The sequence below is a fragment of the Trachemys scripta genome, chromosome 25, assembly GCF_013100865.1.
Source record: "Trachemys scripta elegans isolate TJP31775 chromosome 25, CAS_Tse_1.0, whole genome shotgun sequence".
NCBI classification, from domain to species: domain Eukaryota; kingdom Metazoa; phylum Chordata; order Testudines; family Emydidae; genus Trachemys; species Trachemys scripta.
This window is the reverse complement of record NC_048322.1, coordinates 2,227,957-2,243,012: the sequence shown is the minus strand read 5'-3', so window position 1 is coordinate 2,243,012 and position 15,056 is coordinate 2,227,957. Positions and strand designations below refer to the sequence as shown.

Sequence of the window (15,056 nt, the reverse complement as noted above, 5' to 3'; positions counted from 1 at the left end):
GTGGCATGGAGGGCTATCAGCGAATCGTTCCAGGTGACCATGGCTCCACGCGCCAAGCGAGCCCCAGAATGGAGCAATGGCAAGTTGCTGGACCTCATCAGTGTTTGGGGGGGAGGAAGCTATACAGTCCCAGCTGCGCTCCAGCCATAGGAATTACGATATCTTAGGGAAGGTATCAAAGGACATGATGGAAATGGGCCATGACTGAGACGCCCTGCAGTGCAGGATTAAAGTGAAGGAGCTGTGGAGTGCCTACCGTAAAGCCTGCAATGCAAACGGCCGCTCAGGTGCTCCCCCCGCAACCTGCCAATTCTACTAAGAGCTGGATGCGATACTTGGGGTTAACCCCACCTCCACTCTGAGCACCACCATGGACACTTCAGAGCCAGTGTGGCGGGGGGGAGGAGGAGGAGGAGGAAAACGGGAGTGAGGGTGGTGGGCCGGATGGAGACACACCAGAATCCCTGGAGCTATGCAGCCAGGAACTCTTCTCGAGCCAGGAGGAAGGTAGCCAGTCGCAGCGGCCGGTACTTGGTGGAAGACAAACAGAAGAGCAGGTTCCCGGTAAGCGGGTTTTTTTTCGGGAAGGAATTTTTTCGGTGCGGGCTCTTTGGGAGAGGAGGGTTAGGCATGCATGCCTAGATGCGGAATAGTGCATTGATGTGGTTTATCACATCGTAGTAATCGGCCTCGGTAATCTCCTCGAATGTCTCATCCAGAACGTGTGCAATGTGCTTGCGCAGGTTTATCAGGAGAGCCACCGTGGTCCTTGTCCCAGCCAGGCTAATGTGTCCGCGCCACTGTGCCACGAGGGGTGGGGGGACCATTACTGCACACAGGCAAGCTGCATATGGGCCAGGGTGGAAGCTGCATTGCAGTAGAAGATCCTCCCAGGTCACCCTCAGCAGCGAGATATCGTCCAAGACGAACTCCTGTGGAAAATGTTGGGACAGTGTTCAGTGTAGGTGCCCCCTGAAGCTGTTGGCTCTCCCCAAGGCACAGAAACCCAGAGGACAGTGCAGCCCTGAAAGAATCAGTCCCCCTTACTCACCATTTTGAGGCTCCCATGGGATATGTGTGCTCTGTTTCGGACGGGAAAATTATGCTATTGTGTAGACACTGTGCATTTTCTACTCCTTAAGTGCAGGGCAAATCATTAGTTTGTCTGGTATAAACAATTCTGCCTCTGTTAAATGTTGCATTTTGCCTATACAGCTGCATCAACCTTGAGACCTCAGCCATCCCTCTTTTCGCCTGCTCAGAGACTGCAAAGACTCAGGAAGAGACTGCAAAAAACCAAAGAAGACATGCTGCAAGAAGTGATGCGGCAATCTATTAAAGAGAATGAGAAAGCACAGAACTGGAGGGAGAGAGAAAGCAGGATCCTCCAGGAAAACACAGTGCACTGGTGGCAAAGCACGGAGCACCGGCAGCAAAGTACGGATCGGCTCATAAGCATCCTGGAGCGCCAAGCAGATGCTATCCAGGAGCTCGTAGCCATGCAGAAGGAGCTGTACCATAAGCGCAAACTCCACCCCCACACACAGCCCTTGTCCCAAAACTCTTTCCCTTGTGCCCCACTGTCACCTCCAACCCATTTTCCCCAATTTCCGTGTTCTTCATGCCACCAGCTGCCTCCAAAACCAGTATCTTCACCACCCAGCCCTGAAAACCACGACCCTTACCTTCTGCACTCAACCCCCATCACCATGCAGTATAGCTATCCTGAAGTGCAGCACTCACTGCACAGCACACCAGACAGGACATACGCGAATCTGTGATTGTACCATTCCCCACTCCACCCCCTTGTTTCTTTTCAATAAATAATTTTTTTTCTTTTCAATAAATGGATTTTTTGGCTTTGAAAACATTCTTTATTATTGCATAAAGTAAAAGACTCCTTAGCCCAGGAAATAAACAGGCACTGCAAGTCTGCTTGTCTGCTTAGCAAACACTGATTCCTAAAGATTGGAACTACTGCACTTCACTCCCGTGCAGGGCACCAGATATCACTCCTGGTTTTCAGCCTCAAATTGCTCTCTCTAGGCATCCCTAATCCTTTCAGCCCAGGGCTGGGCCCCTGTAATAGCCCTGCTCTCTGGCTGTGCAAATTCAGCCTCCAGGTGTTGAACCTCGGAGGTCCATGCCTGAGTGAAGCTTTCACCCTTCCCTTCACAAATATTATGGAGGGTACAGCATGCGGATATAACCGAGGGGATGCTGTTTTCGGCCAAGTCCAGCTTCCCATACAGAGATCGCCAGCGGCCCTTTAAATGGCCAAAGGCACACTCCACAGTCAGTTCGGCACCGGCTCAGCCTGTAGTTGAACCATTTCTTGCTGCTGTCAAGGCTCCCCATGTAGGGTTTCGTGAGCCACGGCATTAACGGGTAAGCGGGATCTCCAAGGATCACAATGGGCATTTCAACTTCCCCTACCGTGATCTTCCGCTCTGGGAAAAAAGTCCCGGCCTGCATCTTCCTGAACAGCCAAGTATTCCGAAAGATGCATGCATCATGCACCTTTCCGGGCCAGCCTGTGTTGTCAATGAAACACCCACGGTGATCCACAAGCGCCTGGAGAACCATAGAGAAATACCCCTTCTGATTAACATACTCGGATTCTAGGTGGGGTGATGCCAGAATAGGAATGTGCATCCCATCTATCGCCCCTCCACAGTTAGGGAACCCCATTTGTGCAAAGCCATCCACTATTTCCTGCACGTTACCCAGAGTCACAGTTCTTCTGAGTAGGATGCAATTAATGGCCCTGCAAACTTGCATCAACACGATTCCAATGGTCGACTTTCCCACTCCAAACTGGTTCGCGACCGATCGGTAGATGTCTGTAGTTGCCAGCTTCCAGACTGCAATAGCCACCCGCTTCTCCACTGGCAGGGCAGCTCTCAATCTCGTGTCCTTGCATTGCAGGGTGGGGGCAAGCTCCTCACACAGTCCCATGAAAGTGGCTTTTCTCATCCAAAAGTTCTGCAGCCACTGCTCGTCATCCCAGACTTCCATGACCATGTGATCCCACCACTCAGTGCTTGTTTCCCGAGCCCAAAAGCGGCATTCCACGGTCCTGAGCATGTCTGTGAATGCCACAAGCAATTTCGTGTCATACGCGTTACGTGGCTCGATAGCATCATCGGACTCCTCACTCTCACTGTCACTTTGGATCTTAAGGAATAGTTCGACAGCCAAACGTTACGTGCTGGCAAGATAAGTCAGCATACGCCTCAGCAGTTCGGGCTCCATTTCCCGCAGACAGATCGCGCTGCACAGAAACCGTTGAAAGATGGCGCCAAAGGTGGACGGAAACAAAGGGATTGCTGGGATGCGAAGCGATGCATCACAGGGCGTTGGAACAGGATGCAGAATGCCCCGCACGCACGCCCCCTTCCCACAACCCACAGTGCCAGAATGGGAAGAGGTGCTCCGTGGGATAGCTGGCCATAATGCACCGCTCCCAATGGCGCTGCAAATGTGGCCATGACAGTGTGCTGGGCAGCTGTCAGTGTGGACAGACTGCAGCGCTTTCCCTACTCAGCTGTACGAAGACAGGTTTAACTCACAGCGCTGTACAGCTGCAAGTGTAGCCAAGGCCCTAGTAGCCATGACTCATAGGCTGTTTGAAACATTCACAGGAAGGCTAAGCTCTTCCATGGTCCATTGTTTTTGTTGATGAGCCATCAGCGCTGTCTGGCTTCTTCACTGTTGTACCTGAAAGGCTAGTTGTGGGTGTTACCCAGAGTAAGCACATTTGAAATACAGATACAAAGTCAATATCCATAACTTCAAATATAAACATGATCCATGCACACAAATAGGATAATCATATTCAGCCAATCATAACTTTTCCAATAAAACACTGCACATGACGCATCTTGCACAAAATTATGTCCTAATCATTTTATACTCATACCACTATGCTGAATGGGGGTGTAGTGTCAGATAGGGCCTAATTTCAAGGCACAGGAGTTGGGAATGGAACTTCCCCTCTGTGTGGAACAGGAAATAACCCCCCAGCCAGGGCTGGGAAAACTTCCCAGATTCCCAGTGCTGGAGTCGGAATCTACTGACACTTCGTTAGTTACCACCCCCCGCAAACTTTGTGGCAACTGCAAACTTTATCAGTGATGATTTTATATTCTCTTCCAGGTCATGAATAAGAATGTTAAATAGCACAGAGCCAAGAACCCATCCTTGTGGGAACCCCCTAGAAAGAAATCCGCTCGACCATGGTTCCCCATTTACAATCACTGTTTTTAATGTATTTAATATATGCCGTGTGTATTTTGTATCTTCCTAGTCAAAATATTCTGCTGAACCAAGTCATATGCCTTACAGAAGTCTAGGTATATTACATGAATACTATTAGCTGCAACCAAACATTTGATCTCATCCAATACGGATATCCAGTTAGTTTGATAGGATCTATTGTGTCTACACTTTTGCTAATGGGTACTAATTATATTACCCTCCTTTAATTCTTTATTAATGAACTCCAGTATTGGCTGCTCCATTCTCTTGCCCAGTATCAATTTCAAACTAACACTCTTGTAATTAGCTGGGCCATCTCTTTTACACTTTTTAAATATTGGCACAGCATTAGCTTTATTCCACTTTTATGGAATTTCCTCAGTGTTCCAAGTCCTAATTAAAATCAACATTAATAGTCCACCACGCTCCTCCACCAGGTCTTTCAAAACTCTTATTATCTGGATCCGCTGATTTAAACACATCTAACTGTAATACCTGCTGTTTAACATCCTCGTGAGTTATTGTTGGAATGGAAAGAGTGTCGGCATCAACATCTTATGATATGAGTACATCATCTGTTTTTCCCCAAATCCAGGAGAGAAATATTTATTGAACACTTTTACCTCTTCTGTATTATTTTTGATAATTCTGCCATTTCCATCTAGTAATTTACCAGTATCATTGTTAGGATTAATTTTGTATTTAATATACTTTAAAAAACTTCTTTCTTATTTTCATTGATTGATCATTGATTTCTGATAGCTTCCCTTACCAATTTTCTAAAATTCTAACCTTCTAATTTATATTCTTTACTATTGAATTCCCCTTTCTTCCATATATTTTATTTGGAGAATGTTGGGATTTCTACCAGGGAGCCACCAGCAGGGTCCAGAGACAGCCCCATCTCCTGTATCATGCTCTGGCTAGTAGGTATGTGATAAATGTGAAGATGCTGCTTCCGTCTTTCAGCTGGGAGGCACAAAGGTTCTCTCTTTCTACCTTCTAATCCCTTCTGGCTTCTCTAAGCAAGGTGGGGTGGGACACCGTTAACATGTGCCTCCCAGAGCGTCCATTTACCTGGTGCTGCTGTTCTGTGAATAGTGGGGTTGTGAATGGTGCAGCAAGTACTGAGTGTTGGACTCTTATTCTTTCAGGGGCCGGTGACTTTCGAGGAGGTGGCTGTGTATTTCACCAGGGAAGAGGGGGCTCTGCTGGACCCCACTCAGAGAGCCCTCTACAGGGATGTCATGCAGGAGAACTATGAGACGGTGGTCTTGCTGGGTAAGGAGTCCTGTCCCTTTGGTTATTAGAAGCTGTGGGTTCTCTAAAGAATCTGAGTAGTAATAACTTTATACCTTTATTCATCATACACATTTTGACAAGTTTCCTTGCCCCCTTTTTTTTTGCCTTATCTCCCACCCACTAGTAAATTTTTGGACATGTGCCTTTTTGGTGCCATCGGTCATTTTAAAATTGCATTTAATGTACGCTTAGCTACATTAATAACTACATTAAAAACTATAGCTTTCATGCCTTTTCCTCATTTTAAGAGGAAAATATACTGCCTGTAGAATTCTATATTAAGTAAATAGGTGTATGACTCATGCATGGCTTATGTGACAGTCAGATGAGCTCCTCTTTTGTTAGGAGAGCGTATAATGTTGTCATTCAGGACCCCATGGGTGAAGGGAGATCAGAGCTGTGGGAGGGGAGGAGAGGGGGGAGTAGATAATTCTGGGGTGCCAGGACATGGGGAGGGTGTGTGCAGGATTAGAGCTAAGAAGCAGAAGGGAGGGATGAGGTAGTGAGAGATGAGGAGAAAACACAAGAAGTTCCCAAGGTGCCGGGAGGTGGTGCTGGCTGAGAGTAATGGGAAGAAGGGGAGGGGAGTGTGGAGAAAGGGCACCCAGGAAGTGGGCTGGGTGGGTCAGTGGAAGGGAGGAGAGGTTTGGGGATCTAGAGCTATGGGGGATCCCAGGCCTTTAACCCCGAATCCCTACCCAAGTCTTGTTGCTTTAGAGCCTACACTCCAGTTTTATTTCTGTTCAGTTTCACTTCATTATACATTTCCCCCCAAAATATTATTATTTTAACTCTTGACCTCCCTCTCCCACTCATTACCCCCCTGTCCGTATAACCTCCCCATCTCTAGGCACAGCGTCCCTGGCTAACCATCCTGAGTCCTTGCTGCATTCCTCCCTCTCATAGCAGGGTGACTATCCAGGCACAAATGGGCATTTTGTTGATGATGTCACAGGGTGGTAGTGTAGCCTGTACAATTTTTACACCTATAAGATTACATATTGGGGTACAGTTTGCGCTTGTACTTGGCTACTCAAAGTTAATGGAGGAGATGGAATTTGGTGAAACACACAGAAACTTGATTTAATACAGACAGTTATAATTGAAATCATAGGCAAAAATCAATACACATAACGATTAGAGTAAGATAAGTCTATAAAGAGGGTCTTGCACTGTGCCTACTTACAAATTATGGACACCAATGGAAACAAAGTTCGAGGGGCAAGGGAGACCATCCACCCTGCTTCAGTATACACTGTCTTCGGGCCCGACAAAATGAAAAAATGGTAACTAGGAGAGGTATTTTCTCTGCTTTCTTATGATAATAGGATGGTGATATACCATATCTGCTCCTTTACTCTGATTACAATAATGTCAGTAACTGCCCCAAACCATATGTAGCCTTTGGGAAGTCCATAATTAAGCACCAAGCATTAATATTCGTGATTTAGGTCACTTATTTATTAATAATTCCAATATATGAATGCGGTCCAACTGCTAAGATACTTCATAGCAACCTAATTGCTAAAGCCCGCCCCAAATTTACTTCCTTTCAGAATCCTGTGGCATATTGAACCTGTTTGTGGTTCCTCGTTAGTCTCTCAAAATGAGGGTGCAAAATATCTGACCTGGGATTCTCTCCTTAGCCTATTTGGGTAAATCCCAGACTTCAGCATAACTACTCCCACAAAGCCTCAACCTAATATAAGACCCTGAACTGTAGCAAGCTTATGCTATGTCTACACTACCACAGTAAGTCAACCTACGCTGCGCAACTCCAGCTATGTGAATAACGTAGCTGGAGTCGATGTACCTTAGGTCGAGTTACCGCAGGGTCTACTTACCTTAATCTTCTTGTCAGGGGTAGAGTACAGGGATAGATTGGAAAGCGATCTGCAGTCGAGTTGGCGGGTCTTTACTGCACCCGTTACATCGACCTCCGGTGGATCGATCTCAGAACGTTGATCCCGGCTGTAGTGCAGTCCCTGCCCTTAACCCATTTATTTATGATCACCTCCTTGCCCCTCCATGTATGTTCCAAGCTAATAAGCAATACTTTGATAATGACATTTTACCTCTAGCGAGTATAAAATTGCCCACAAGACATGAGACTAGGTCACAGATCATAAAATCAGGTCAGGGTCAATAGGAGTGAGAGTTTGAAGAATCTTGTTCCTCTTCTCCCCATGTCCAGCAACCAGAAGCTGTCTTCCCTCCAGGCTCCTTGGATCTTCGAGCCTGTCCCTCCTGAGGTTGCGTGGCCCAGTTCTTGTTTCTTACATTCTCCTTTTCCGGAAGAATTAGAGGCTGTTGCTCTTGAATTTTAGTGTTTAATTCCCCAGCCTTCTCCACACACTGGGGGAGTTTAATTCTTCCTCCCATTACACCTGAGTCACTAGATTTCCTAATTCCCCAAAATGTGCTTTTGCGATGTCACAGTTCTGAGGTAGCTAAGCCTTTGACCTGTCTCCATGGTCTGCTCAAGGAATGCTTCTCAGGTATCAGGTCTCTAGCCAGCCCCTCTTTATGGGTAGGGACCCACATGCCTCTCCTTTTTGACCAGGGTTTGCGGATTGCAGCTTGTTCTCCACTGTGTTCACTGGACTAACATCCAGTTCCTGTGCTTTGCTTTCTCTCTAAGGGCTGTGAGCAGTGTGTGTGTGTGATAGAGGTGGGGATTTTGGTGATACTTGTATGATACCAATACACACCTCAGTTTCCCTCTGTGATTGGTATTGCTATGATTATGATGAGCGGGCGACATGAGGTGTTTTGTCATGTATCTGTCATGGGGTGCTATGAATGGGTCATTAAGGACTGGCTGGTGCCAACCTACATCAATGGAATACCCGACAGAGGCAAGGGAATAATTGTCACCTGTCCATGGGAGGATCTCCGTTTGGCTGAGTGAAACATACATGGACTCGTTATGCTTTTGGGAGCAGGAAGAACTGGGCTTGCAGATGTAGGGAGCTCTACCGGAATGAAGACAAATGGACAGTCACAGTGAAAGGAAACCAAAGCGTTTTCTACAGCAGCAGGGCACAAGGGCATTGGCTAATATGGACTATATTGTCTTTGTTGCTTCCCTGTGCTAATCTAAGGACTTTACAATGCTGTGTTTCGGTTGACTAATAAACCCTGCTATGTTTTAAAAGTCTGCCCAGTGTCACAGCACAAACTTACTCTGTTCATTGAATGAGGAACAGTCTCTGAACAGGAGTGTAGTTCAGCTGGACCTGCTGGGCAGAGTTCACAGGTTGAAATAGGAGTTTTGAAGCCAAAGGCTCAGTCTCAAGTGTTGAAGCTACATGGCCTATCCTTGTGGAAGAGTGGGACCCCTTGGGGGTGTAGTGCACTCAAGAGGCACCTCCCAAGGACTGTTTAAAAGCCAGGGCATTGCACAGATCCTATGGATCCATGACATTGTGCCAGTGCGCCTTCTGGGGAAAAGATATAAAAAAAGAAAAGACCCTCTAAATGTGTATTTACCATTGCCTCCTCATCAGTCATCATAGGAATCCCTGATCAGTTCCAAAGTGTATTAAAACCTTCCTTAAAGGCTTACCTGTTGGTTATCAGGTCATGTCAGTTTTGTTAGTGGGCTTTCCCTTCACCCTCCCACTTCCCTGGTTCTTGTCACACAGACAGCAAGCAGCAAAAAGACCAGTAGTCCGAAGCACAGAGAATGCGATGTTTATTGGGGTTAGTTTCCAAGCAGGCATATTCCGAAGCCCTTCAAACCAGTCGGGATTATCTCTATACATGATAGAGTCTGTTGCCCAGTGTTCCCTTCCCAGCTCTGATACCACAGAGCGTTTTCCCTGTTTCCCCCATCCCATCTCTGATGCCACAGAGCCTTGCCTGTGTCCCCATTCCCTGTTCCTGTTTCCCCCCTTTAAGAAACATGATTCCAATTTCCTTTCCCTCTCCTGTTTGATCTTGTTTATATAGTAATATTCTCTGCTATACCTTAACCAATCATTGTACTGAACTTTAACTAACCAATTCTAACATATTGTAACATAATTCTCTAACCAATTATATCCCACTACGTAATTTACTTACACCTAGCAACATTAATTTTACAGCAGACAAAAACAATTAGAGAACCAGACTGATTAACAAGGTAAAAGTGGTGGCCATAAAGATAAAACAATACAGAAATGAGGGTTTCACAACCACAACCATTGATAAGTGATTTCTTGCCGGACAGGATGCTATCAAACTAAGTTTTCTTTAACCATCTTAAAATATGATTCTTTATCTGGTGGTGATGGGCACTATCCAAACAGGATAGTCTTCGTAACAGCCAAATAGCACCTTATTTCAGTGTGACTGATTTGGGATGTGAGGATGTGACCCTATACTCCCCAGTTTATGGCTGCCCCTGCTGCTTAACCAAAGGCCTTAGCCTAAGAACAAGGCCTCAGACTATCCTAGTGAGAGAAGGCCCATACACAGGCAGACTGTGATTTTGATTCTTTGTTTTTATACCCCTGTAACTAGCTAAGTGATAAAAATACACTTAAGTTCTTAAAGTATAGGCTTTATAGGCAGGCTTGAATATCTCTATTCTAACAGTGGGTTCTACCCCTTCCCCCATTCTGTGTCTGTCTTGTCTATTTAGATTGTAAATTCTTCAGGGCATGGGCCATCTACTATTCTCTGTTTGTACTTTGCCTAGCACAATGGGGACCCACTATTAGTTGGTCCTTAGGCACTAAGGTAATGAATATGATTTATAATAATAATAACCCTCCTTCCACTTTGAGCCAAGGAAGCTGGCCTTGGTATTTTACTGCTTAAAAATGAGCTGGAGTTAAAACCATGGAATATTCTTTGTGACAAATATCCCACAAATTCCACTGACCTCCCTTGTTTTCTTTGCCTGGAGTAGGGTTTCCAGTTTCCAAACCTAATGTGATCTCGCAGCTGGAACGAGGGGAAGAGCCGTGGATCCCAGACCTCCAGGGCTCTGAGAAAGAAGTGCTCCTGAAAGCTGCCTTCACAGGTGAGGAATTGGTTAAACCAATTCAACAACTGTTTAGGAATGCAGGAAACAATTGGGATGCCCTACAAAGACCCTGTGAGCTCTCCCAAGTTCAGGATAGTTCCCTGCAGAATGGAATCATTATGGTGGATGTCACTCATGGCTTCCCACCTATTCTGACTGACAACTGGCAGCACATCCATCCCCGATCTCACTTTTCCCTGAGTGTTCTGGTGAGATGCGGACCAAGACTGATCCCTTTCTCTCTTCTCTGGGGAAGGGTTTGGGGAAAATCAGCTCCTGATAGGTTTGATCTCTCCCACGCATATTTTGGTTTGTTCATCCCTTTTTCCATTCCTCTCTCTGAGATTTCCTTTCTTTCTGGCGCAGGGAGTGACCTATGTCTAGATTCTCTCTGTCTTCCATCAGGTGATGGGATGGTGAGTGAGAATGAGGAGGAGAAACCCCAGCAGGAAGATGCTGAGCAAGTAGAACCACATGGAATGTTATCAGGAAGATCCAAAGGGAATGTCTCCGGGAGTTGTGCACTCCGAGAAAAAGCAATATCATGTGTGACTCAGGAGATGCCAGAGGAAAACTTCAGTAGCCTCTCAGACCTTATAACCCGCGACAGAATCAACTTGGAAGGGAGACACTACACATGTCATGAGTGCGGGAAAAGATTCAGTTGGAGCTCACACTTTCTCACACATTGGAGAACCCACACTGGAGAGAAGCCCTACACGTGCTCTGAGTGCGGGAAAAGTTTTAGTCAGCGTTCAAACCTTATCACACATCAGAGAATCCACACAGGAGAGACGCCCTACACATGCGCTGAGTGTGGGAAAAGCTTTAATCGGAGCTCAAACCTTATCATACATGAGAGAATCCACACAGGAGAGACGCCCTATACGTGCTCTGACTGCGGGAAAAGCTTCATTGATAGTTCAAGCCTCAACTCACATCAGCGAATCCACACAGGAGAGACACCCTACACATGCTCTGAGTGCGGGAAAAACTTCAACCAGCGCTCTGCCCTTAGGAGACATAGGAGAATCCACACGGGTGAGAAACCTTATGGATGCTCTGAGTGCAGGAAAAGCTTTAGTCAGCGTTCAGACCTTATCACACATCAGAGAATCCACACAGGTGAGAAGCCCTACACGTGCTCTGAGTGCGGGAAAAGCTTCAATGATCGCTCAAACCTTATCACACATGAGAGAATCCACACAGGAGAGACGCCCTACACGTGCTCTGAGTGCAGGAAAAGCTTTAGTCAGCACTCACAACTTATCTCACATTATAGAATCCACACAGGAGAGATGCCCTACGCGTGCTCTGAGTGTGGGAAAAGTTTCAGGGAGAACTCACACCTTATCAGACATCAGAGAATCCACACAGGAGAGACACCCTACACGTGCTCTGAGTGCGGAAAAAGCTTCAATGATCGCTCAAACCTTATCACACATAAGAGAATCCACACAGGAGAGACGCCCTACACATGCTCTTAGTGTGGGAAAAGCTTTAGTCAGCACTCACAACTTATCTCACATTATAGAATCCACACAGGAGAGACACCCTACACGTGCTCTGAGTGCGGGAAAAGCTTCAATGATCGCTCAAACCTTATCACACATGAGAGAATCCACATAGGAGAGACGCCCTACACATGCTCTGAGTGTGGGAAAAACTTCAATCGGAGCTCTGACCTGATTATACATCAGAGAATCTACACAGGTGAGACACCTTACAGATACTCTGAGTGTGGGAAAAGCTTAAAAAAGAGCTCACACCTTATTAGACATCAGAAAATCCACATAAGAGAACTGTAACAAATGCCTTGATTAGGGTTGGGCAAACATTTTTTTGTTTTAAATAATCACATTTGCTAATTCTCACATAGTGATCTGTGCACCATCTTCACTGTGGTCTCTCAGCTCCACGAGATGAGTTGCCTGCTTCTGCCTTTTGCACTCACCTTCTTTGGGGTCAGTCCTCTGATCTTTTCTATCAACTCCTTTCCTTTTGAGTCATAGGAGTGTGTCCCCGTCCAGGAATGTTCATCTGTTCCAGGTGGGAGACAAAGGTTTGTTCCCAACAAGCTACACTGAGGCAAAACTACCTGTGCCTTACAGCCACTAGGACTGTACATGGCATTGGCTGCTCAAGTTAGTGATCTTGGTGTAAAAAGACAATTATAGTTGTAGTGTAGATCCAGCCCAGGTGCAGTGTTTGGCATTAGCTTTCCCCTTGACCAGCCCTAAACTACATCACTTTTCCTAGTCTAAACAAACCCTGAGCATCACGGTTATTCTGATGTTGCTTCAGGTTGTACTGGAGAGCAGATACTTTTACAACCATTTTCCTCACTTATAATATATTGAACTATAAGAAAGAGCAGGAACAGGGCAGGGATAGGGGAAAATGTCATTTCACCCTCTGTAACAAGAGAAGAAGATAGGGTAAATCAAAGGGATTCCCTTATTCCTCATCACCATCCCAATCCCCTGTTCAACTGGTTAGGTCAATATTTTTTCTAAAGGGCTGGGAAGAGGATTCCCTAGTAAATGACTTGTAACTAAGCAAAATACCCATGCATTTGGCTCCCAAAGCAGTTGTGGCCCAGGCCCTGCAGGAGGTCGCTCCTGAAGATCTGCTTCCTAATCAGGTGCATGTTGCCTATTATTTGGGAAATGCAATCCCTATCTGGTTAGAAATGGGAAAAATGGAAGATTCTGCAAATGAGTAGAAAATGAAATCCATGTTGAATGTGATAAAGCTGCAAAAATATGCCTATTTTTAATAGATTCCTGACATTTGGTATCTTACAGGGATTCTAAGCCGCACCTGAATATAGTCCCTAATTTAAATCTGTGCCATCAGATTAAAGACATACAAGAGCATAGTTGGGGGGAGTTATACCTCACTATCACTACTGATATGTTGTGTGGTTAGTGAAGAATTCTACGCCAGAGAAGTATAAAATTACTCCAAGTAAGATCAAAGATTTGACAAGAACTCATGTAGAAATTGCAGGTAGTGGTGGTTGATTTTCATCCCAGAGATGGAAGCTATGGTGACCTGTGGCCGATGTAAACTGTTTTTAGAACACTGCTCCCTAGTTAAGTGGCATTGATCACACTCCTAAAGATGCCATTATTAAATTGGGCACAACTGTCTTTTACCATTTGGATCCAAAGTTTCATGAAGCACAGAGAGAATCATAGAAGATTAGGGTTGGAAGAGACCTCGGGAGGTCATCTAGTCCAAACCCCTGCTCAAAGCAGGACCAACCCCAACTAAATCATCCCAGCCAGGGCTTTGTCAATCTGGGCCTCAAAAACCTCTAAGGATGGAGAGTCCACCACCTCCCAAGGAAACCCATTCCAGTGCTTCACCACCCTCCTAGTGAAATAGGGTTTCCTAATATCCAACCTAGACCTCCCCCGCTGCAACTTGAGACCATTGCCTGTTGTTCTGTCATCTGCCACCAGTGAGAACAGCTGAGCTCCATCCTCTCTGGAACCCCCCTTCAGGCACTTGAGGGCTGCTATCAAATCCCCCCCCCCACTCTTCTCTTCTGCAGACTAAACAAGCCCAGTTCCTTCAGCCTCTCCTCATCATTCATGTGCCCCAGCTCCCTAATCATTTTTGTTGCCCTCTGCTGGACTTTCTCGAATTCTCCACATCCTTTCTTTAGTGGGGGCCCCAAAACTGGACACAATACTCCAGATGTGGCTTCACCAGTGCCGTATAGAGGGCAATAATAACTTCCCTCGATCTGCTAGCAATGCTCCTACTAATGCAGCCCAATATGCCATTAGCCTTCTTGGCATCAAAGGCACACTGCTGACTCATATCCAGCTTCTCATCCACTATAATCCCCAGGTCCTTTTCTGAAGAATTGCTGCTTAGCCAGTCGGTTCCCACCCTGTGGCGGTGCATGGGATTCTTCCCTCCTAAGTGCAGAACTCTGCACTTGTCCTTGTTGAACCTCAACAGCTTTCTTTTGGCCCAATCCACTAATTTATCTAGGTCACTCTGGACCCTATGCCTACCTTCCAGCGTATCTGCCTCTCACCCCAGTTTAGTGTAATCTGCGAACTTGCTGAGGGTGCAATCTATCCCATCATCCAGATCATTAATAAATATGTTGAACAAAACCGACCCCAGGACTGACCCCTTGGGCACTCCGCTTAATACTGGCTGCCAAATAGACATTGAATCATTAGTCACTACCCGTTAAGTCTGACAATCTAACCAGCTTTCTATCCACCTTATAGTCCATTCATCCAATCTGTACTTTTTTAACTTGCTGATAAGAATACTGTGGGAGCCCATATCAGAAGCTTTGCTAAACTCAAAATATATCACATCCACTGCTTTCCCCATATCCCCAAAGCCAGTTCTCTCATCAAAGTAGGCAAAGAGGTTGGTCAGGCATGACTTGCCCTTGGTGAATCCATGTTGACTGTTCCTGATCACCTTCCTCTCCTCCAAG

The 15,056-nt window shown here is 46.0% G+C and overlaps 1 protein-coding gene across 3 annotated transcripts in view; it reads left to right on the top strand.

Annotated features, from left to right (window-relative positions):
- Positions 1-15,056, top strand: part of LOC117870017 (zinc finger protein 154-like) — a 46,409-nt gene that overhangs the window by 27,065 nt on the left and 4,288 nt on the right. Inside the window, exons 3-5 of one of the 3 annotated variants that reach the window (XM_034757185.1) lie at positions 5,415-5,541; positions 10,463-10,576; positions 10,946-11,704. In XM_034757185.1, coding sequence (XP_034613076.1) covers positions 5,415-5,541; positions 10,463-10,576; positions 10,946-11,704 — 1,000 coding nt within the window. Of the gene's footprint in view, positions 1-5,414; positions 5,542-10,462; positions 10,577-10,945; positions 13,860-15,056 lie in introns of those variants that run through there. The other 2 variants (XM_034757186.1, XM_034757184.1) reach the window with 2 other exon arrangements.